A 22,310-nucleotide genomic window follows, 5' to 3' on the forward strand; every position below is an offset into this window, starting at 1 on the left:
ATCCAATCTCTTATTAAACACTGACCATATAAATGAAAAAGGGAACTACTGACAACACAATTGTTCAGGTCTTCTCTTCTGGAAAAAGCAGCAAATAAGCATTCATGAGAGTAAGTTATCTCTTACTCCAGCTAAGCAACACTTTTTAAAAAGTAAATTACATAATTTACTACTTTAATTGGTTAAAGAAAGGGGGGGAGGGAGAGACCACCACAGACTCCATGAACAATTTTGTCTTTAATGCAACAAGACTACTGTACAACAGGTGAAAAGCAAATTATTTTATCCAAAGGAACAAATTACTTTCTTGCTTTATATAGTACATATTTTAAAGTAATTCTTTAAATATAAAATGGTTTTAGATATACATACTGATAGTTACATATTGGAAAGAATGTGCAAAATTAAGAGGTCAAAGATTTTAAAAACCCTAGTCCAAAAAGAACACAACTCACTATTTGATTCAGTATGAAAACATATTTTCTACTAAATGCAACTGAATGGTAGTGATTTTTAAACAATTATTTTTTAAGCATAACAGTTCCTTTCAATTCATAAAAATATTTCCTTAAAGCATAAATGTACTTTATTTAAAGTTATCCTCTAAGACAAACATTTTATAAGTAAAAGTAAAGTATTTGCCATAAATTAATTTTTTGTTGCAAGCATGTAGTCTCTCAACACATGCAACTACATTACATTTCTGAAGTAGATTAGAAAACTATATTTTCATAGGATAAGTTATGTAACGTTTTGAATCAACATTTATCCAAAGAAATACTTCACAAGATTACTATGAGAAACATCCTTTTATTACACACTAAGTTTTCATATTTAATCATGCTCCAATTATCATGGTCAAGAGAAACCTCTGGTCATTCTGTATAACTGAACAGCACCAAGAAATTGGACTTGGTTTCTGAGGCCAATCACGTTCAAGTTCTCCCTGTGTCCTTACCGTTTTTACTAAACAGGGGAAAAACACAGACACATATACAAGGTGGGTTTTCTTCTTATAGAATATTAGATTAAGAGAGGCTAACCTGACAAATGCTGACAGGCCAAAGATTTACCTTAACTCCAATTACACTGTAGAGTATTGTATACTGAAAGTAGCATTTAGATATCTGCATTAAGTTATATGAAAGCTGCATTCTCTTTTCTATAGGTGAACTGCCTGTTGGAGATGTTTTATAAGCTTGACTGCAAAAAACCCCAAACAAAAGTTACTTATACTTATCTAGTCAAAATTTAAAACACTCTGATCAAAGTGTGTCTGCACATGCTTTTCAAAGCCTTGCTGATCATAGTCAGGAGGGAACTGCTCACTGCACATGGGGCACACCTTCCAGTGACTTTCGACATGTTCTTCAAACTTGCTCTGGTCATAGTTAGGCGGAAACATCACTTCACAAAGGGGACACTTCTTGTGCACATCAAAACTTGGGAGAAAGAAAAAAGAAAATGAAACACTTACACAAGGTATCATTGAGTAAAGCTGAGAAATAAAGGTCTGATCCTGTTGCTGCTGAAGTTTATGGGAGTTTTGCTACTGATTTAAATGGGAGCTGGTTTAGCCCTCTAAGTATCCAAGTAACTGTTTTAATTAGAACAGACATTAGCTGAAATGTTCAATACAGTTAAAATAGTTTTATATTGAAATTCCAAAATAACATGGCGTCAAAAAGGTTACATAATTCCAGCTACTACTGAATGCAAAATCTACTGAATGTCTTAATGGCTAAGCAGGTTCTTAGGAAATCATTCTCTCTGCTCATAAATGCTTACTCTGCTCTTAGCAAACATAACACTTTATAAAAGTTCTTAACTTAGGCTCACAATTAGGTCAGCAAGAACAAAAATGTTCATTCATGCACCAAAACTATCATCATGTTCTGTGAAATGAGGCATAATGCCAACAGTCCTCCAAATTGCACATCTAAGAGTAAATTCCCTGGTAACAATGAACACTACTTGGAAGTTCTGAACAGTAACATTTTTTCTTTGAGTTGATGACCGTCCTGAAAGATATGACAAATTTACCTGGAGTCAAAACAAAAACCTGTTCCACGCTCATGTAAGAGAAGACTTGGAGGATCAGGAGCAGAAGGTATAGTCTCATCATCATCCTATGAAAAAATGTGCAGGGTTATTAAAAATATCTGCAAGAAAACGTGTTCTCGCCAACATCTTTAGAGAAAACTTGGGGACTAGATTTTCATCTTTTACTTTGGACCTCCTGAAACACTATTTTTACTGAAATATATAAAAACCAAGAAACTTGTTAATGAATATTAAAAGCTGAACAAACTGTCTTTTGATGATACACTATAAATCTGTGCCAGTCATACTGGAACACTTCTACTAATACATTTATTAAGGAAATACATTGGTCACCTAACTCCAAATGCCTGGGACCATATCAGAACAAAAATCCTACGTTAAACCAAATGCAGGGCACCAGACTATAAGGCGCAATAACATTTTATGAAGGACTAAAATTCAGAAATAAAATTCTAGATAATAGGATGTCAAGTTAGATTCTTAATCTGTCAATCTGAATTTCAGTGGGGAAAAAAAAAACCCATCCATTTAGATTCACATTCTTGCTTCCCAATAGTCCGTTCTGAGTGATCTGTATATGCTCCTATTGCCAGCCAAGCATGTCACACATTTCACACTGCAGTCAGGCACATCAGCTAAATTGCCCTGTTTGGCTGTTTCCCCTCATCAGCTGTCAGTGGTGTCCTCATTTCATGAACACTAACAGCACATAAACAGCTGCAGCAGGCACTGATGGGGATCACTATGCTGATAGACAATCAGGTTTGCCTCAGAGCTTCTATTAAGAGTTAGCCCCAATCAGGTCTGCCACTGGAGAATACACCCAAAAAATCTGTCTGTGATGTGAAACTCAAACTGAATAAGCTGCAGGATAACCCATCCCGGTACTGCGATCCTTAGTTCTGACAGTTTCTTTCTGACAGGTGCAGAAACTAGGGAAGTGCTGTGTTTTGTTTTTTAATCAATCATAATGTCACTAATTTAGGATTTGTTTCCACCACTGCTCTTGTATAACACAGGTGAAGGAAACAAGATACAAAGAAAAACCTTAAGGGAGAAGAAAAGAAAAATTAGAGTTGTGCATGTTTTTGATACTGTATGAAGAACAAGCCTACTACTAATAAACTTGTCTTCTGCATATCCTCTCAGTTCCATTCTGCAAATGGATACAGAAACCAAGAAGCTTTTCTAAGTAAATTCTGCTTATTTATAAAAGCCTCAGCAAAACCTGTAAAACATTCTGGAATCCAATCTCCTAGATCATTTTTCTCCTAATACTCAACACAAGTGTGAACAAAGAAACTAGGAGCCTGATTTTCAAAAATTCATGTACAAAAGCTGTGTGCAACTGCATGTCTACTTTGCACAGACAACTCATACCTACATTCAAATTGCACTGAGTTCTTTATTCTTATTTTTTTAATTACTATGCAGTGTTCTCAAGAAAAGTTAATGGAAACTAGACAGATTTGGAGATTCCTTCCATAGTTTTCTCCTCCTCACTCTCTGAACAGCTGCTTAATTTCAACCATTTAACATTTTCATTAAGCAGCTAGTGGGGCTTACTGCAGCAGATGCTAGAGACAGACATGTTTTCCTATATAACATTCTTGCCTAGCACCTGCAGTAGAGGGGCATACGGATTGTAAAAGCACTATTTGTTCCTTTTGTCATCAATGAACAGAGTTTAATTATTAATAGAGAAAAACTACTGGTTAATATCTAAAAAGTGTTTCAACATTACATAGTAAAAGGTTGTTATTGCTGAAAACACACACAGGGTATGTCTTCACTACCCGCCGGATCAGCGGGCAGCAATCGATCCAGTGGGGATCGATTTATAGCGTCTAGTCTAGACCAGACACGATAAATCAACCCCCGAGCGCTCTCCCGTCAACTCCTGTACTCCAGCACTGTGAGAGGCACAGGCAGAATCAACGAGGGAATGGCAGCAGTCAACTCACCACGGTGAAGACACCACAGTAAGTCGATCTAAGTACGTCGACTTCAACTATGTTATTCACATAGCTGAAGTTGCGTAACTTATATCTATTTCCCCCCACCCCAGTGTAGACCAGAGCACAAACATACACACAGACACAAACAAATGTGAGGAAATCATGTTCTGAGCAAATCAGAACTGTTCCACATTACAGTTTAAATATTTACCATGAGAAAATAAAAACAATTTCTCTACACATGCATATTTATACGGCAAATATATACCTAGTTTAATTTAAATCCCTTAAAACTGAGTTCCTTTATAATCCTTTCATTTTTATAGCTAGAAGGCCATTTCTTGGACACTTGGCATTATTTCACTGGCTCTGTTAAAGTATTCTAGATAGTGAAGCAGATGGCACTTCCCCCTAGCAATAGGGCTCTTCAATAGAGCTGGTCAAAAAAATTTTGTTCCAACAGTTTTCCATCAGTAAATGCAGTTTCGACAAAACTGCAGTTTTTCGCCAAAATATATACATTGACAAAACTTTGGTATTTTTTAAAATTGGAAAATAACATTTTGAAAAATGTCAAAATACCCCCTTTTGAAATTAAAGGCTTTGATTGTTGGTTTCAAAATGACTTTGTTTTCAAATTCACTTTACATACGCATGTGCGCGCACGCACTAAAGAAAGAAAGAAAGGGCTGAAAGCAAACAAAATGTTTCAAGTGACTCAAAACACTGTTTTCAGAATTTAATTTTGTGAAAAATTCTAAATTTTTGCTATTTATCCTGATTTGGCATTAAATGTTTTTCAAAATATCGATTTTTTTCACAGAACAGAAAATCTGTTTTGTGATCAGTTCTGCTCCTATATTCCCTCTCTTCCATGCTTACATATATTCTTTGTTTAGTGCAGAGCACCAAACCAGAAAACATGCTCAGAAGCTATGAATCATAGTCACACTGTTACTCTATTTGACTTCTTAGGGTCAGCAATCAGAATTTACCAGTAATAAATATTAATTCAAAATGTCCTTAGCAGAAAGTACTAAAGATGAAGGAGTTAATTACTACCAGCTGTATGTTAACAATTATAGATGAGCAAAGAGACCCCCCACCTTCATCATTCCAGTTACACAAATTATAGTTAATGCTATCTACTTTAGAAAGGTTTCAGAGTAGCAGCCGTGTTAGTCTGTATTCACAAAAAGAATAGGAGTACTTCTGGCACCTTAGAGACTAACCAATTTATTTGAGCATAAGCTTTCGTGAGCTATCCCTATCTCATTGCTTACATAAATTGGAAGGTGTATAATGAATGAGGCAGGAAGAGAAAAGATAGTCTTATGGTTATGGGTGTTCACTGACACCCTGGAGAACTGGATTCTGCCTCTGTTTTGGCCAAAGTCCCTATGTCATGTTGGGCTAATCACTTAAGTAAAAATTTTCACAGGTGGCCACTTATTGTTCCTTATTTTCTGGGTGCCCAACCAGATTTACAAACATGCTAAGCAACATACACTGTGAGTATGCATCCAATGAAGTGAGCTGTAGCTCACAAAAGCTTATGCTCAAATAAATTGGTTAGTCTCTAAGGTACCACAAGTACTCCTTTTCTTTTTACTTTAGAAAGAGCACTTGTGCAGTCCTGAAAGGAATCGTTAATGTGCTTACTATTAAAGCATAACTGTCTGTAAAGAAGCATTAGATAATTACTGAGAGGATTTATTATTACACACAAAGCTTGGTGTACCATAAATTCTACTATGTTTTTTTAATATCACAAAAGAAAAACCAATTATACTTGTAAATATATATCCAGCAAACATTAAAATATATAGAATAGTGCATACTGAATATGTATGCTCTGCACCACGTATTAATTACTCGTAAAGCTAGCCAATGCCTCCTGTTCAATTGTGGAAGCTGTATCAGTGAACAGTGGATTGTGCCTTAGGTTCAGCTTCACTGCATGTGCATTTCTGCCCTATTAACACATCCCACAGAAAACTAGATTTTATCAGAATTAACAAATTATAATCTTTATATTGAGGGTTCACCTGGTTTAAAGAATTCCTTGAACACATCAACATTTACTCTCCACAGTATATAAAATTTTGCTTCAGCATTTGTTTTACATTTCTCTATCTAGTAATTATGAATTTTGCTCTTGAGTTCTCGACCTTATAGGTCATTGATCATTACTCAAGTTAACAGTTCTCTATATTTTCTTGTGCTGTTTATTTTTGCTGTCTGTATTACTAATTAGGGCTGTCGATTAATCACAATGTTAAACAACAGAATACCAACTGAAATTTATTAAATATTTTGGATGTTTTTCTACATTCTCAAATAAATTGATTTATATTACAACACAGAATACCAAGTGTACAGTGCTCACTTTATTTTTTATTACAAATATTTGCACTGTAAAAACGATAAATGAAAAGAAACTGTATGCTATGTAACAACATTAAGGCACTCAATAAAAGCTGGCATGCTTGACAGTCCATCTCAGGCTGAAGGCAACTGTGAAGGATCTGAGGGCAATTCACCTGCACAGCCCTATATATCCTCAGTGTGTAGGGTGCACGTATGGGCTGAGTGATCACTGCTAACAAATCTCCAATTAAAGGCGCTGGGGCACATGCGCATGTGAAGCGGAGCACTCAAAGGGATACAACCTGAAGAAGAATTAAGATTCTCTATTTGAGGATTTTACCTCATACTCTGAGGCCATTTCCACAATCATTTTCATTTCAAAATACTACAGAATCAAATTGTCCTGAATGTTGACCTGTAGAGAATCAACTATTAACCAAGACATACTAAAAAGAGAATGAACATGTTCTCTAGTGTTATCTTCTTTCTTGGAGTAATTTGGAACAATGGAAAAATGTAACAAGTGTCCCATCTAATCTAATATCCTGATCCCAATAACTGCCTAAATCAGGCGTAGGCCAAAAGCCCATAATGCACCTGACTGAACCGTGGAATACACACAGGAATGGAAAGTTCACAGTAATTTAGTTCCCAATTTCTCCCAGCCAATGTAATTGAAGATGCCTCTTTTAGCCATATAAATTATAATAATTTATACTGAGTTGTAAGGCATGCATAGCACGTTACAACTGGTCACTATCCCATGGATAAACAATTCTTGCCCAAAAGCATTCAGAGACTAAAAGCACAAATGAGTGGAATACAGTTCAATTTACAATACAGAAAGTGTCAGACAGTAATCACTGGAGGACATACCCTCACTGTCACTGGAATGTACATGCCACCCTTTTTAAAAAAAAATTTAATGAACTATTTATCCCCCACATAACTTGTCACAAGTTCCACTGTGCATAAACTATTTCTCTAATTTGTTTTACATGTTATCTTTTATGTGCATTGTCCTTTTTTTATTATTACTGTGGAAGATGATACAAGTAAATGAGTGGGTTTGTGGGTTTTGTATGACCTGCTAAGGAGCAGGTGGATGAGGAATGCTAAATCCAAAAGGTCAAAAAAAGTATGAGTCACTCCCATAGTCCAAAACAGGATTGGGGCCTCATTGTGTTTGGTGCTTTGCACACACTCATAAAAGCCTGGTGGTCCCAGAGAGCTTTACAGATCGTTAACATGTGACAGTAAATTGAACAATACTGATCCTGTGCTGACTGCTGAGGAGGTCACATCTATTCACCCTTACAACTGGTGACTATACTAGTCATTTGTGCTTTGCACAAAAGGACTGAAATAAATGTGTGTGTTTTCCCTCAGCCCCTCCTATCCTGAGCAGATGTCCTGCCTCACTCTGTGCAGTCAAGTCTGCATCTTTGTGATCAGCCAGTCTGGGCTCCAAGGCAGCTCTTCCTCATCAGCGGCTAAACAGAGCTTCTCCTTGCAGATCCCTGATCTGGAGAAGTGGCAGCAAGGAGAAGATTGGCAGGTAGAGGAGGGTATTTTGACTAGTTGAGGTGGAAAGGCCGTTTTGGACGCATTCCAGAAAAAAGTCCTGACAATTTCTGGTGGCCACAAATTCTCATCTTGCTACCCACATACCTACTGTGACTAACAACATTCTTCAGGAAGTTACTCTGAGCACACTGCAAGCTGGGATCAGTTCTACATTTCCTAAATAAGACTAACCAACTATATCATTAATAAAAATCTCTTGTATCTTGCACTCTTCTTATATCTACATGCCTCTAGGAATGATTTCCTCTCTCAGGATGTCTAACAATTATATTCTAATAAATTTGTTAGTCTCTAAGGTGCCACAAGTACTCCTGTTCTTTTTGCGGACACAGACTAACAGGGCTGCTACTCTGAAACCTGTAATTATATTCTTGTCACTCTTACTTAGTAACTTAGCACCAACTGTCGGTCCTAGAACAATTTGTTATAAAGGTCTATGTCAAGAGCAGACTCTCTTGTATGTGCCAGACTAAGATGTGCCAAGACAACATCATTTGATATCAAGCAACAGTTTCTGAAATCGGTCCTGATGTGCTGTTCAACCTAATCTACACATGAATTAACAAAACTATGTTTTGTAGGAGTTAAGGTTGAAGCAGGACATGTTCCATTCACCCAAAACCTTAAAAGAATGGGAATAAGAAATTAAGGGGAAACGCTCCGCATTTATTTCCACTCCCATATTGCCTACAATGCTTTTGATAACATACTTCAACACTTCATAAAGCTCTCTCCTTCCGTCTCCAGCAGATACCAAAAAGCCAAGTATATCCCATCTTCATGAAATTTGCACTCAAAGTGCAAAACCTTAACAGTGATCTCATATGCTTTTATATCAATTATACTAACAGATCAGCACATCTGACTGTCATATATTCTACGTATTTGAAAGGTTATTCCATTGGAACATTGCAGAGGTCACTGCTTAAGTTTTGTGGTAGACTGAAAGACAGATGGAACTGCTAGTCCCTCTGTAGACCAGCCATTGGTGGAAAACTTGTCATACACTTTTTCCCACTCTTAGTGAGTTGCAACTATTTACTACTTAACACTAGAACATTTGTAATAAGGAATCCTCGATTCTATCCCTGGTTTTGGGGGAGAAGTGTGATTTATGATGATTAGAGCTAGGACATTCCAAACTTGAAAGGCAGCATGATGCTGTGAATAAAACTGGAGTTACAGGCCAGCAATGATGTTGCATAAGCTCTCTGCTAATTTATTCCAAAATGGAAATGGGGGCAAGTGTTAACAGCTCTCCCCTGACAGTCTTCTAGATTAGGGTTCATGGACTTGCCTATCCTAAGAGTAGAGAATTGTACGGGAATGTCAACTGAAATTAGAAGAGGTAAGATTTTAACTCCTGGTTTCCTCTTCCCTGCTCAGGGAATTTCCTCTAGGCTAGAGGGATATTTGAGAAGGAGGGAGGAGGTTGTTTCTCTGTCCTTCCCTCCCTGGGAGTGAGTGACAGCATTTGTACCACCTGCTGAATTTGTCATCAAATTCAAAGGGTTTGCCTTGGTGCAAATATTCTCCGTTATGGCGAAAATACTGTAAAATGCTCTATAGCCAAACACCACCTATGCATATCTGATATTCTAGGAATCTGCACAAGAGGAGCAATGATGTGGACAAATTACAGGTCCCAGAGTGCTTTAGATTACTTGCAAAAAGTCTCTTTCCCCCCTCCCCCCCAAAAAACCAGAGAATCTAGTACAAAAAATGTCTAAAGGGCTGATTTCTGAACTCTTACTTCTCTGTATCAATTCATTTTTCATTAAACCACCATGAAAATTCAAAGCTCAAATATTTTATGTTTTCCATCACAACAAGATTTTTATAAAATAAAAGTTTAAAGCTCTTGGTAAACTGAACTCTAAAACATATGATTAACTATGGTGTCTGCACGAGAATAAGATGAAATTATCCATTACTATTACTCAAAAAGAATTACTGCTTCTCTGATCTCTCCAACATTTTAAAGATGACCAAGTTAGAGAGCAGTAATGCACCCAAAATATTGTATTTGTATTCCTATGATATGGGCTTACACGCCGATTCTACCTCAAGATCTTCTCTACCAGAAAAATATAATTTCTGACAGGTTCCAGAGTGGTGGATGAAGTGGGTTTTAGCCCACGAAAGCTTATGCCCAAATAAATTTGTTAGTGCCACAAGTACTCCTCGTTTCTATAATTTCTGGAAGTGTCTATGGAATATTTTGTGTAGTATTACTACACCACCTAATCAAGATAATGTTTCTTTCATATAATATTTTATACCCAGGAATTACAGTATCCTATTGGCTATTAAAATACCACGTTTCCGAAATATCTGTTTGTGCAGAGGTTATGCATTTTACACGTAACAAAGCTAGACATTGTAAATAGCAAATTTTCCTGAAAGGCTTCTTTCATTAGTATTTTTAGATTGTATTCTTAACAAAGCAGCAACCATTGTTTTACTTGTCCTTTTACCAACATTCTTATTTCAAAGTATTCTCCATCGGAGAGGCTTACCCACTTGCTAGAAACTGAACTAGAGAGCTTAGTCAGACCTAGTCTCTATCAAGGATTCACACAAATTTGGGAAGGAAAGGACCTAGAACATCTAGTCCATATGTATACCAATGCAGGATCATTCCCTAACACGCATTTTAAGACTAGGAGTCATTGTCTGTTTTCTTGTCTCCATCGGCCTCTTGGAGGATACAATATCCAGTACAAACTGCCCCACCTGGACCAAGAAGAAACAGATAATGAAACAACGCTGACATCTGATGAGTTAGGAAATGTCAGAAAAAAGTGCCCTGTGGTATCTTAATTCACCTCCTTATGCAGTAGTTCTCAAACTTTTGTACTGGTGACCCCTTTCACTTAGCAAGCCTCTGAGTGCAACCCCCACCTTATAAATTAAGAACACTTTTTTATATATTTAACACCATTATAAATGCTGGAGGCAAAGCGGGGTTTGGGGTGAAGGCTGACAGCTCATGACCCCCCATGTAATAACCTCGTGACCCCCTGATGGGTCCCAACACCCAGTTTGAGAACCCCTGCCCTTGTGCCTATCTATTATATGATATGATCTTTAGTTACATGATCTCACATTTTTTCCACAAGGCTCCTGCCTCATTCAGTGGACAGGATGGATGGTGCTCACTTAGCAGCTATTAAATATTCTATTTATCCTCATTGTTCTGTGTGTGGCCTCATGACTTTGCTGCATATTATTCAAAAGCCACTCATGGGCGTTTCTATGGCACTCTTCACTATAGCATTCAAGTGCTTCACAAACATTTTATTTATCTTCAGAACACCCCTCTGAAGTGAAAGGGCGTAATTCCCATTTTACAGAGGGGAACTGAGGGACAGAGAGATTTGGGTCAAAAGTTTCCTCTAATTTTGGGTGCCCAATTTGATACATCTACTCTGAAAAATCAGATCCTAATTCAGCATTATATAGGATTTTATAAATACATTCAAAGCAGAGCTCCATTGACTTCAGTTGCAGCTGTGAGAACTCAGCAGCTCTGCAAACCATGGTATCAAGCTGGACACCCAGAAAATGAAAAACAATTAGTAACCAACCACCTGTGTAAAGTTTGGTTTAAGTAGCTACCACCACACAGGAATTCAGGGGGGAGGGAAAAGGATAGTCAGTTGCTTTGACTGCCTATGCAACTTCTTCTGTAAGTCTCTAATTCAGACCTAAGTCAAAAAATCTCAAATCAACCTTGACCATGAATTTTTTCCCACCCATTCTTGGCTACTAGATAAAAGTAGACTTCAACACTGTCAGAATGAGCACTCTTACCATTTACTATCAGGACTACTATAATTCCCTCAAGCTCTTTACTTTGTTTCTCAAGATAAGTAGTTCTGGGTGAGACTGGGGAGGCTATAATGTGGTGGTCAGACGACTCTTTCAGTCAAAGCAGTAAGACAACCATCTTCTACCACATTTACAGGCTGAAATTCAAACACTGTCCTGCTGATTTTCAAACCAGTTTGTTGGCTTGCACCATCCTGTTTCCCAGATATCAAAGCCATTTAGTTTCATACAAGCACACACAACTCAGGTACTATCTTCTCTCCCCTGCCACTGTTTACAGTTGGAAAAAAGCAGAGGTGCTGGATCCAGGACACAGGCTGGAAGGTCGCCCTTGAGCGCACCCTCAAAAATTCCTGCTTATTACCCAGTTGATTGCGGGTAGAGCTCGAGTGAGCTGAGGGGGCCAGCTGATGGTCTGCCAGTGCTTATAGCCCTTGCCCTTCTTTTGAAAGGGCTCTGGTTGAGGTTGGGTCCTGAACCTGCAGGACTGTTGCAGCTTAAACTGCTTCTTCTCAAGCCCCGGAGTGTAAAGGCCCAGAGAGCACAAGGTAGTCCTAGAGTCTTTTAGGCCATGTAATTTACTGTCTGTCTGTTCCAAGAACAGTCCCAGGCCATGGAATGGGAGGTCCTGGATGGACTGCTGAACCTCCACTGACAGGCCCGACTGCAACCAGGATGCATGCCTTATAGAAATAGCAGCCCTGCCCACATCGAGGACAGCAGAGAATTCCTTCCTGGACTCCTCTGACAGTGAGTCCATGAACTTAGCCATGGACTGACAAATACTAAAATCATAGCAGCCAAACAAGACCTGATGGTTGGGCACTCTCAGCTGGAGGCCAGACGTAGAATAAGTTTTTCTACCAAAGAGATCGAGCCTTGTTGCCATCTTATTCTTAGCCATTGATCCCGGTTGGACCTGTCTATTGTGCTCACTGGTTGCTGACACAACCAGTGAGCATGGGGCAAGATGGGTATAAAGATAAACCTTAGCGGTGACATAGTCCTTTCTTTCCACTCGCTTGGAGATGTGGGGCAGGGAGAAGGGTATCTGCCAGAGGTCCTTGATTAGTTTCACCACTCCCTCGTGTACTAGCAATGCCAAACTGGAGGGGGGCTGCTGTACTTAATACATTGAACAGGGAGTCTGAGGGCTCTGCCACCTCCTCGGCTTCCAGCCCCAGTTTGATGCCACCGTCTTTGAAAGCTCTTGGTGGGCCCTGGCATCATCCTGGGGGACCGCGTGAGAAGGCCCCGCTATCGCCTCATCTGGCAGAGATGAAGAGAAGGCAGGTACAGGTGGGTCTGCCCACTCCACCGTTTCTGCCAAAGGAGCCTCGGCTGAGGCTGGCTGTCCCTGGGGAGCTTACTCTGACTCCGCGTCCGAGTTAGGTGGCGGGAAGGAGACAGCCGCCGACTGCCTTTCGGCTGCCCCTGAGACTGACTGATGCCCCTGCAACAGTTGGGGTTCCATAGTTGCCAGGGGGCCAGCCACTGGTCCTGGGGCCAGGCAGCCATTGGTGGCCCAGAGGGGAAAGCCAATGTCCCCTGTGGGTGACCATGGCTTGCAGGCAGGTCCTCCTCCTCGTGCTCTAATACTTCCTCCTCACTGTCAGAGCCCAAGGAGGGAGATGCTTGTCTGGGGGACCAGAACAGTACCGAGGCCACCTGTCTACCCAATTCCTGTTGGCTCTCTCTGTGGACCTCCATTGGGGACCTGCACCGGGACAATGGCTCTCAATGCCGTGATTCCGGTGACCGGCAGCATTCGGCAGATCAGCGACAATACCCCGGCAATCAGCGCCTTACACTTTGCCACTCCGTAGACCAGGACCAGGAGTGAGAGGATCGACATCTCTGAGACCGTGGACATGCTCGCAGTGATCATTACTGGTGATCCGGAGACTGATTATGGGACTCCAATGACTGGTGTCTCGACCCACCGGAGCAGTGCCGAGGATTGGACGCTCCCAGCACTGAGACTCTGGAGACTAGTGACATGCCTCTGCAGATCTGCACCAGACCACCAGCAACTGACACTGGGACCCTGAGGAACGCTACCCTAAAGTCCAGGGACCGACACCGGAAACTCTAGCAAGTAAGCTGATCCGCATCCAGGGGCTGGTGGTGCTGTTCAGGCAAGCGCTGGCGGGGTGCCCCCTGCAACGGTGAGTGGTGCCGCACTGATGGAGACCACTGGAAGGGTCCCAGGGCAGGTTTACCCCTCAAACGGGGCACCTCACTGGCTGGCATGAACGGCACCACTAGGTGCCGAGTGCTCTGCCGCTTCCCAGGGTGGCGAGCAGGTCTGGAAGTGGGCTCAACAGCTCAGTGAGAGCTGGAGCCTGGCCAGTGTCTGGAGGGGCAGAGCCGCCCCACATGGGTCTTTGCTCTCCTCCAGCTCTCTCCCTCCCTTTACGGATGTATGAGAACATCCTCTCCTGGCCCTTCTTTGCTTTTTTAGCTAGTACTGGGGATAGGGATCAGCACCGGTCAGCAGTTGGTGCCAGCAGCATGCTCCACACTGAGGCCACGGTACTTGAAGCAGAGTCCAATCTTGTCAGCTCTGAGGCCGGTGTGAGGGCAGACTTCATAAGGAGCGCTCGAGGACGAATGTCCCACTCCTTTTTGATCTGCAGCCTGAAGCTCTTGCAAATGCAACACTTGTCACTCATGTGGGTTTCCCTAAACACCTCAGGCAGCTTCTATGGAGATCACTGACTGGCATAGATTTTTTGCAGCTGTCAAAAGGCTTGAAGCCTGGGGACCAGGGCATGCCCTGTCTCTAGGCTAAGTCCAGGACGAACTAACTAATTCTAACTTTACACTAAGGGAGCTATTTACAGTACAACTTTAACAACCATATACAACGAATTCGCTACTAGGCACAGTTGAGATAGGAAAGCTTGCCGAGGCAAGGAGACATTCCAGCACCATCACTGGCAATAAGAAGAAACTGAGGGATGGTGGTGCCCCTTATACCAGTGCATATGCACGCCACTCGGGAGGGCGCCAGAGCTGGTCCCCTACGGATACACTGAGGGAAAAACTTCTGGCACTGGTGCATGTGTTGAGCACACGCACCTCCAATGGAATGGATCTGAGCAGCACATCTCAAAGACCAACCGTTATGAAAAGTAACAGTCTTTTCTCACTATTTGAAAATAAACTGATGCAAAACTCTTTCCAGGGAGATTCAGTGATGAACTAAAAAGAGAAAAGGAGGGTTTTAAGTGAGATTTAAAGATATGAAATGACTCATGATTGCCACGAGATAAGGTAGCACTGGTGCATGTGTCGAGCACACATACCTACAATGTAACCTATAATAGAATGGACATGAGCAAGCACTGAAAGAAGAATTTTGACTTATTCACATATATCCCCTCTCTCTCTTATTTGGAAACTAATTATGTTTTACCATTCTCAGACTATTTTCATTTGACAGCCAGAAAATAGGAAGAAAATCAATTCTTACAGTGTATTAAAATATAAATTGCGATTTGATGTGAGAAAAGTATCATCTTCTTGACACATTTACCTGAAGTTGTTTCCTATTTGAGCATATTAGGTTCCTTCCATCTCATTACGAAACCTAAGCTGTGTCAGCAAATGAGCACAAGACTCTAGCACTGTTTCTCTGGGGTTTGCGAAAGGGCAAAACACATAGATCAGGAAGAACACTCTGCTAATTAAACTGCAGCAGATGACTCAAGAAGAGAAGGGCTTGTCATAAGCAATGTCTATGCCAAGAATGATCAGATTAAATATGCAAAATGTGAAGAAAAGGTGGGCAACAGCACAAAGCTGATATTCTAGACCTTAAATAGGCTGCAATAGTTCTGACAGTTTCCCTAATTATTCACAATAATGGACATAGGGTTCAAAAGGCAGGAGGAAGAAATACATTTTTCTCCATTATAGGTGCTGAGCACCAAGGCTAAAATCATGCCTGTCTGTACACTGATCAGTTTCTGCAAAGGTTAATAGCAATTAAATGTGGCAAACTAGACTAAATGAGAAACAGGTCATGATACCACCGTACTTGCAAAGAGCACAATACTTTGTAGAAAAGTATTTCTGAAATATTTCTTAAAGTAGCAAGAGCATCTAAAAACTGAAACACAGTAAAAACAACTGTTCAAATTAAAACATACATATAGTTTAGGTATAGTTTTCTTCATAAACCAGTTCACTAAACCCCATTTTTTCTTTTTTATACAAGAGTTTCTCAGCTAACCAAATAAAACAAAAAATTCCTAACATTCCTTAAAAGATATGTTTGATCCTAAAAACTCCTTAATGCCAACAGGTAAAGCATTCACTTTTCTGTTAACAGTAGCTCCTGACAGGCCTGACAAACTCACTAGATCCAACACATTGCTTTCGTAGTATTTATCCAACGAGGGTCAAGTGAGGTATGTAATAAAAGTTTATGTCATACTGAGTCTCATGACTGTTGAGAGATGGATGGATGAATATTTAAAAGGTTCTGTATGTACTGAAAAGCCTTCCTGCTGCGGGCCAGAGCGGGCTCTGTACACCTACTGCCCAGCAGGTATCTGCAGTTGCAGGCAAGGAAGGGACAGAACTCAGAGTGGGGCTCAGCAGGGGAGCTAGGTGCTGGTGCCTTTCCCAGGCACATCCCCCTCAGCTATGCTCAGCCAGACTTCCACCCTGACAGAAACCGGTGGCAGGGGGGAGGTGATTCTGTTCCTCTCCCACACATCGCCTCTACAGAGAAAGCGTCACACTATGAAGCCCTGGAAAGTATATTAGCAAACAATACCATTTTTACTTTACCCTGGTTTTAGATGACAGACAGCAGTCTCTACCACTTCAAACTTTTAGCGGTTATAAAAGGCCAAAATGGAAATTGTTTCACCGTTTAATATTTTCCATTCTGTTTAAATATTTATTTTTGTTCTGTATCTCTTGCAAAACTATCTTCATAAATTTACACCTTGCATTGAACTATATGCTAAACATTTAATTCAGAAACACGGGTAACACAATCCTTCAGCTTTTGTTTTGTCTTCAAAAAGAAAAGGAGTACTTGTGGCACCTTAGAGACTAACCAATTTATTTGAGCATGAGCTTTCGTGAGCTACATCTCACTTCATCGGATGCATACCGTGGAAACTGCAGCAAACTTTATATACACACAGAGATCATGAAACAATACCTCCTCCCACCCCACTGTCCTGCTGGTAATAGCTTATCTAAAGTGATCATCAAGTTGGGCCATTTCCAGCACAAATCCAGGTTTTCTCACCCTCCGCCCCTCCTCACACAAACTCACTCTCCTGCTGGTAATAGCCCATCCAAAGTGACAACTCTCTACACAATGTGCATGATAATCAAGGTGGGCCATTTCCTGCACAAATCCAGGTTCTCTCACCCCCTCACCCTCCTCCAAAAACCACACACACAAACTCACTATCCTGCTGGTAATAGCTCATCCAAAGTGACCACTCTCCCTACAATGTGCATGATAATCAAGGTGGGCCATTTCCTGCACAAATCCAGGTTCTCTCACCCCCTCACCCTCCTCCAAAAACCACACACACAAACTCACTATCCTGCTGGTAATAGCTCATCCAAAGTGACCACTCTCCCTACAATGTGCATGATAATCAAGGTGGGCCATTTCCAGCACAAATCCAGGTTTTCTCACCCTCCCACCCCCATACACACACAAACTCACTCTCCTGTCTTCAGTTTCAATTAAGTTTTCACATACTGGCGAGAGAATTAAAAACATATATGTTCTACAAGAAAGGCTGTGTATGTAACGTTAAGGAACAGGAATATGGTTATATACTGAAATAGCAATATGACTTGAAATAAGTTTGCTTTAATATTTAAAAAGAAAAAAGTTATCAGAGGCTATGACTCCAAAACCAAAATAAACTGGTATTAGAATTCAAGAGAGATTTCTATGATTTGAATTTTCATCAATTTGTGTGCAAATTTTTCACCTTAAATAGCGCTCAGATATTTTTCAATAAAATTTCAGTTCCAAATTTAAAGACTGCTTAAGCGTATCAGAATTTTAAAATTTTTAAATGCTCACTATATCCAAGCAATTGTTAACTCCTGGATGCTGATTAATAAATGAAGGAAAAAAATAAGAACAAGTAACCTAACTTACATTGCTATCCTCAGGGTCTTCCAGACCATCAGGTCGACTAAGGTTGCGAGCAGGCTGACTACAGACTACATTGTCTTCCAGTTCCCAAGAGGAAGTCCTTACAGGCAGCCTTTGGAGCTCCTCAGGATAAAAAGCACCATCTGCTCCATCTGAAATAAAAATCAGAAGAGCAGGCCTCTTATTTATTGCATAAAAAGTTCTGTTCAATACAGTTAGTACACTTTTTGTCATATCAAAATAATAATTAAATCAAAACTTCAAATGTTTTCAGTTTAGATTTCATACAACTAGGGAGTTCTCAACCAAAGCCCAAAATCTGCTAAACAAACTTTGTACTTTGTTTGTACTTTGGTGTGAGTACAACATTATTCTTGTGTCCTCTTGAAAGTTTCCCTTTTAGTGACGAGAGTAGACAGACTTATTAATTAATCCAGCCATTTCTGACAAACATATTATATGCGAGGATATCAACAGTCCAGTCCTGCCTCTACATAAATAAAATGGCACCTTTATTTTTAAATTGTGAGACAAAAAAAAGCTGAGGAAAATAAAACTTTACAAACCTCTTGTTTCCTGGATTGCATAAGGGTTTCCATACTGCAGCACTGGTAGTCTACTTGGCACTGAAGGAACCAGCCCACTCTCCCCTGAGTATGGACTAAGAAAATGTAAATCTTGCCGAGAAATCTGTCCCTTAGTTATCCTTGCAGCTTGATTTTCTGGACTCCTGCCAAGTTCCTAATTAACAAAAAGTTTAAAAATGTAATTAACAAATGAAGTCAAATTATCAAATGTTTTAAATTCTGATTAAATAAATAGTTTAATTAAAAGCTTCAATTTTTTAAAAAAATTCTAATTTTTATGTGCCAATTTTCAGATCCACCTTTCATGACTTGACTGAGTTGACTTTTTTGTTACATTTTTAAATTTATTGATAACTTTTTTTATTAGAAATTTTATTTTGAAATTCTATCAATAGGTGCAAACTCAATAAAAAAGCCAAATCACCAATATTGTTCATACAAATATCTACTTTTGCAAAGCAAATAAAAAAAATCAGCTACAAAACACGTAGAGGCTCTGCTACTTCCACCTGATCTCTCCTTACAACTGAGATGATGTGCATATTGTGAACAATTCACAAATAAAATTCCTGTTCTATCTCAAAAACACTATACTTAAGGAACACACCAATTATCAGGTATAGGCTTGATGCAATACTCTATGCATCTATCAAAAGAGAAATATTTTTAAAAACTTACTAGATATACTGGGATGGATCATCTACTGGTATACATTGGGGTAGCTCTGTTGACTTAAATGGAGCTATCCCAATTTATACCAGCAGAGGTTCTGGCCCACTGGATTAAAGTTTCTTGCTTTCAGTAAGAGAAGAATTTTAAGATGGATGGGACTTTATTCCACTCATTTCAAGCTAGAGAGAAGAAACAAAAGTAACTGGAGAAAAAGTAGGAAGCTGTCCTAACTTTTTCTGTCCTACAATTTGTAGGCTGTTTGTTTACAAACCCCAAGGAGCAAACAAAAGAAGTTCAAAGTGCAGCATCTACTTTCTAAAAGTCCGAGACACTTTCCGAAAGTGGAAATGTCCCATATGCTTATAGTTTTTTTCTACAATATGGAAACATTTTTGCTAAAAACATGATGGCATTTAATACTTTAATTCCAGCATCACCTAAGATTAAAATAGAATGTACATCAAAGTGCTTGTAAAAGGTGCTATAAAATAGTCTTAGCTATAAGCTGGACTGCTAGGGTAGAGACTGATTAAAAATCAAAGGCTATATAAGTATGTAAATAAAACAGAAACTAAGTAATTTTATAGGTTTGAAGAGACTACAAATGAACATTTTTAGCATGCTATGTTTAGTGACATTTATAAACAAACACTGATAATGGAGTATAAATTGAAAAGCTGTTTACTGTACTATGCTTAACCTTTTAAATCATGGTTTCAGTCTAGCAGAGCACTTTGATTCTTCCTTGGAATTGTTCTAGCAAATTTATAGATATTTACATTACAAGCTTTTATAAGCTTCATACAATATTTTTACAGTTGCACTCCTCCTTATGTGTGTTGTTTAAAATGATTCCCTCCAGCTAAAAAATGATTCCCTCCAGATAAATAGTCGTATCAAAATCCTGACTTTTACTTAGCTTTTCTATGAATTAGAGAAATATGGTACAGACATATTTTAAAAAAAAAACAAAAAAACATTCCACGTATTTGGCTATTCCTTTGTACGAAAAACAGGATCAACAGCATTTTTGGGTTGCTTTTGAGAGAAAAAAATAAGTTAAATATTCTCATTTTCCCACTAGTTTACTCTATATTGAAATTATTTGAAGTCACTGTTTATGAAATAAAACAGCTGTCCTGAATGCCTCTCATGTACATCCTCTCTTCCATCTTGGTTCATTCATACAACATGGAATGAATGTACTTATATATTTTTAACAAACATTACTCTCCCCATTAGTAATGCCTTGCAAAAATTATCATACTGTGATTAAGATGTATTGGGAAGTAGGATAAGACAACCTATGAATAATCGCCCTGCAAAACACAGAATATACTTTCAGCATTAGAACATCATCTTTAATATTTCAGCATGGATTTCTTTAATTTTAATCATACACACACTGAATTTGATTAGAGAGCCAGCTTTTTAAAGTGGCAGTTCATTTTCAAACATTTAAAAATCTGGAATGTCATTAGAAGGTACACAAACGTCCTTTTAGATAAACTACAACTCTGAAGAGATCATTATCAAGGTCACACTGTAACCTGTCAATCTGTTCTCTTACTGGCTGCTTGTGGGAATAATCAACAATGGTAGTGAATGCATGTGTCTGGTTATAACAAACAATCCTTATGAAACAGTGGAAATAATAAAATTATATATGAATATGCACTGTTCTTAGATGTCATTAGAATTCGACACACCCACTTATCACAATTTCTAAGGAAAAAAGAAAGAATTCTGTTATAACTATATGGATGACAGTTAATGCTAAACAAACAGGTATATAAAAAGATTCTGCCTTACAAATTTCACTAGATTAAATGCAGCATATGATTAAATGTTCCAGAATTCTACTACAGCACAAAACACTTATTTCTAAACATAGTATTTCCGAATATTAAGTCAGATGTTTTGATGTTTCACTATTTTTTGGTTTGATTTGGGGTTCTTATTTTTTGATAAATATGGAAGTTATTTATAGAAATCTCACCAATAAATTATTTTTTATTATTTAAAAATCAGTTAATTCATTTTTACTGCATTTTAAAATTTACTTTACATGTTTTATGAGTGTTCTTCTTTATATACTGTTCCCCACTGTACTCTAAAACAAATTAACCAAGGCTGGCTAGAGTAGTCAGGAGACAGTTAAACTAATAACAAAAAGGGAGACAGCGAAAAGAGGGAAGATATGCACTCTCAGCACAAAACAGATGTTGAGAACAAAACCAAGAAATCAAAGGATAAGCAGAGAAGAAATTATTGAATTGCCTATACACCAATACTAGGAACCTGAGTAACAAACAAGAGGAACTGGAAATGTTCATTTATTAACATACATTTTATCTAGTTGCTATTACTGAAACCTAGTGGGATGATTCGCATGATGGAACGTTAAATAGATAATAACCATTGATTTTAGGAAGGATCAAGTGGGCAAAAGGGGAGAGGGAGTGGTACTCTATGTCAAGAGGCACTACCTGTTTCCAAGTCATTGATAACCAGGAATAAAATTATCTTACATGCTTATGGCTCAATGTCCTAACAGTTAAAGCACAAGATGGGGTAGAAGTTGGTGTCTGCTACAGACCACCAAATGACAATCGGGAACAGGCTGACCACCTCTTTATGCATCTATGTATAAGAAAAAAAAAAACTGTGGTCAGGGGAGACTTCAATTTGAGTGACATATGCTGGAGGTATCATGCTGCCAGTACTAAAAAAATCCAGAATTTCTAAACGTTATAGATGACAGTTTCCTAACTCAAAAAGAGTTGCAGCCAACACAGTGAATTCTTTATTAGACTTTGTCCTAACAAATAAAGAGGAACTGACCACAGAACTAAAAATTAGGGCTATCAAACGATGAAAAAAATTGTGATTAATCACAAGATTAAAAAATAGTTGTGATTAATCGCAGTTTTAATCGCACTGTTAACCAATAATAAAATAAATACCATTTATTGTGGATGTTTTTACATTTTCAAATATATTGATTTCAATTACAACACAGAATACAAAGAGCAGAGTGCTCACTTTATATTATTTTTTATGACAAATATTTGCATTGTAAAAAAG

The 22,310-nt window shown here is 38.8% G+C and overlaps 1 protein-coding gene across 2 annotated transcripts in view; it reads right to left on the reverse strand.

Moving 5' to 3' along the window:
* Window positions 1-222: 222 nt before the first annotated feature.
* TAX1BP1 (Tax1 binding protein 1) overlaps window positions 223-22,310 on the reverse strand; it is a 97,255-nt gene continuing 75,167 nt past the window's right edge. For both annotated transcript variants that reach the window (XM_084621557.1, XM_084621556.1), the window contains 4 exons: window positions 18,531-18,705; window positions 17,968-18,116; window positions 2,044-2,129; window positions 223-1,442 (listed from right to left, as the gene is read on the reverse strand). In XM_084621557.1, coding sequence (XP_084477683.1) covers window positions 1,241-1,442; window positions 2,044-2,129; window positions 17,968-18,116; window positions 18,531-18,705 — 612 coding nt within the window. In that variant the 3' untranslated portion in view covers window positions 223-1,240. The remainder of the gene's footprint in view (window positions 1,443-2,043; window positions 2,130-17,967; window positions 18,117-18,530; window positions 18,706-22,310) is intronic.

The sequence above is a fragment of the Lepidochelys olivacea genome (genome assembly GCF_965140295.1).
Source record: "Lepidochelys olivacea isolate rLepOli2 genome assembly, chromosome: 2".
Lineage (NCBI taxonomy): Eukaryota > Metazoa > Chordata > Testudines > Cheloniidae > Lepidochelys > Lepidochelys olivacea.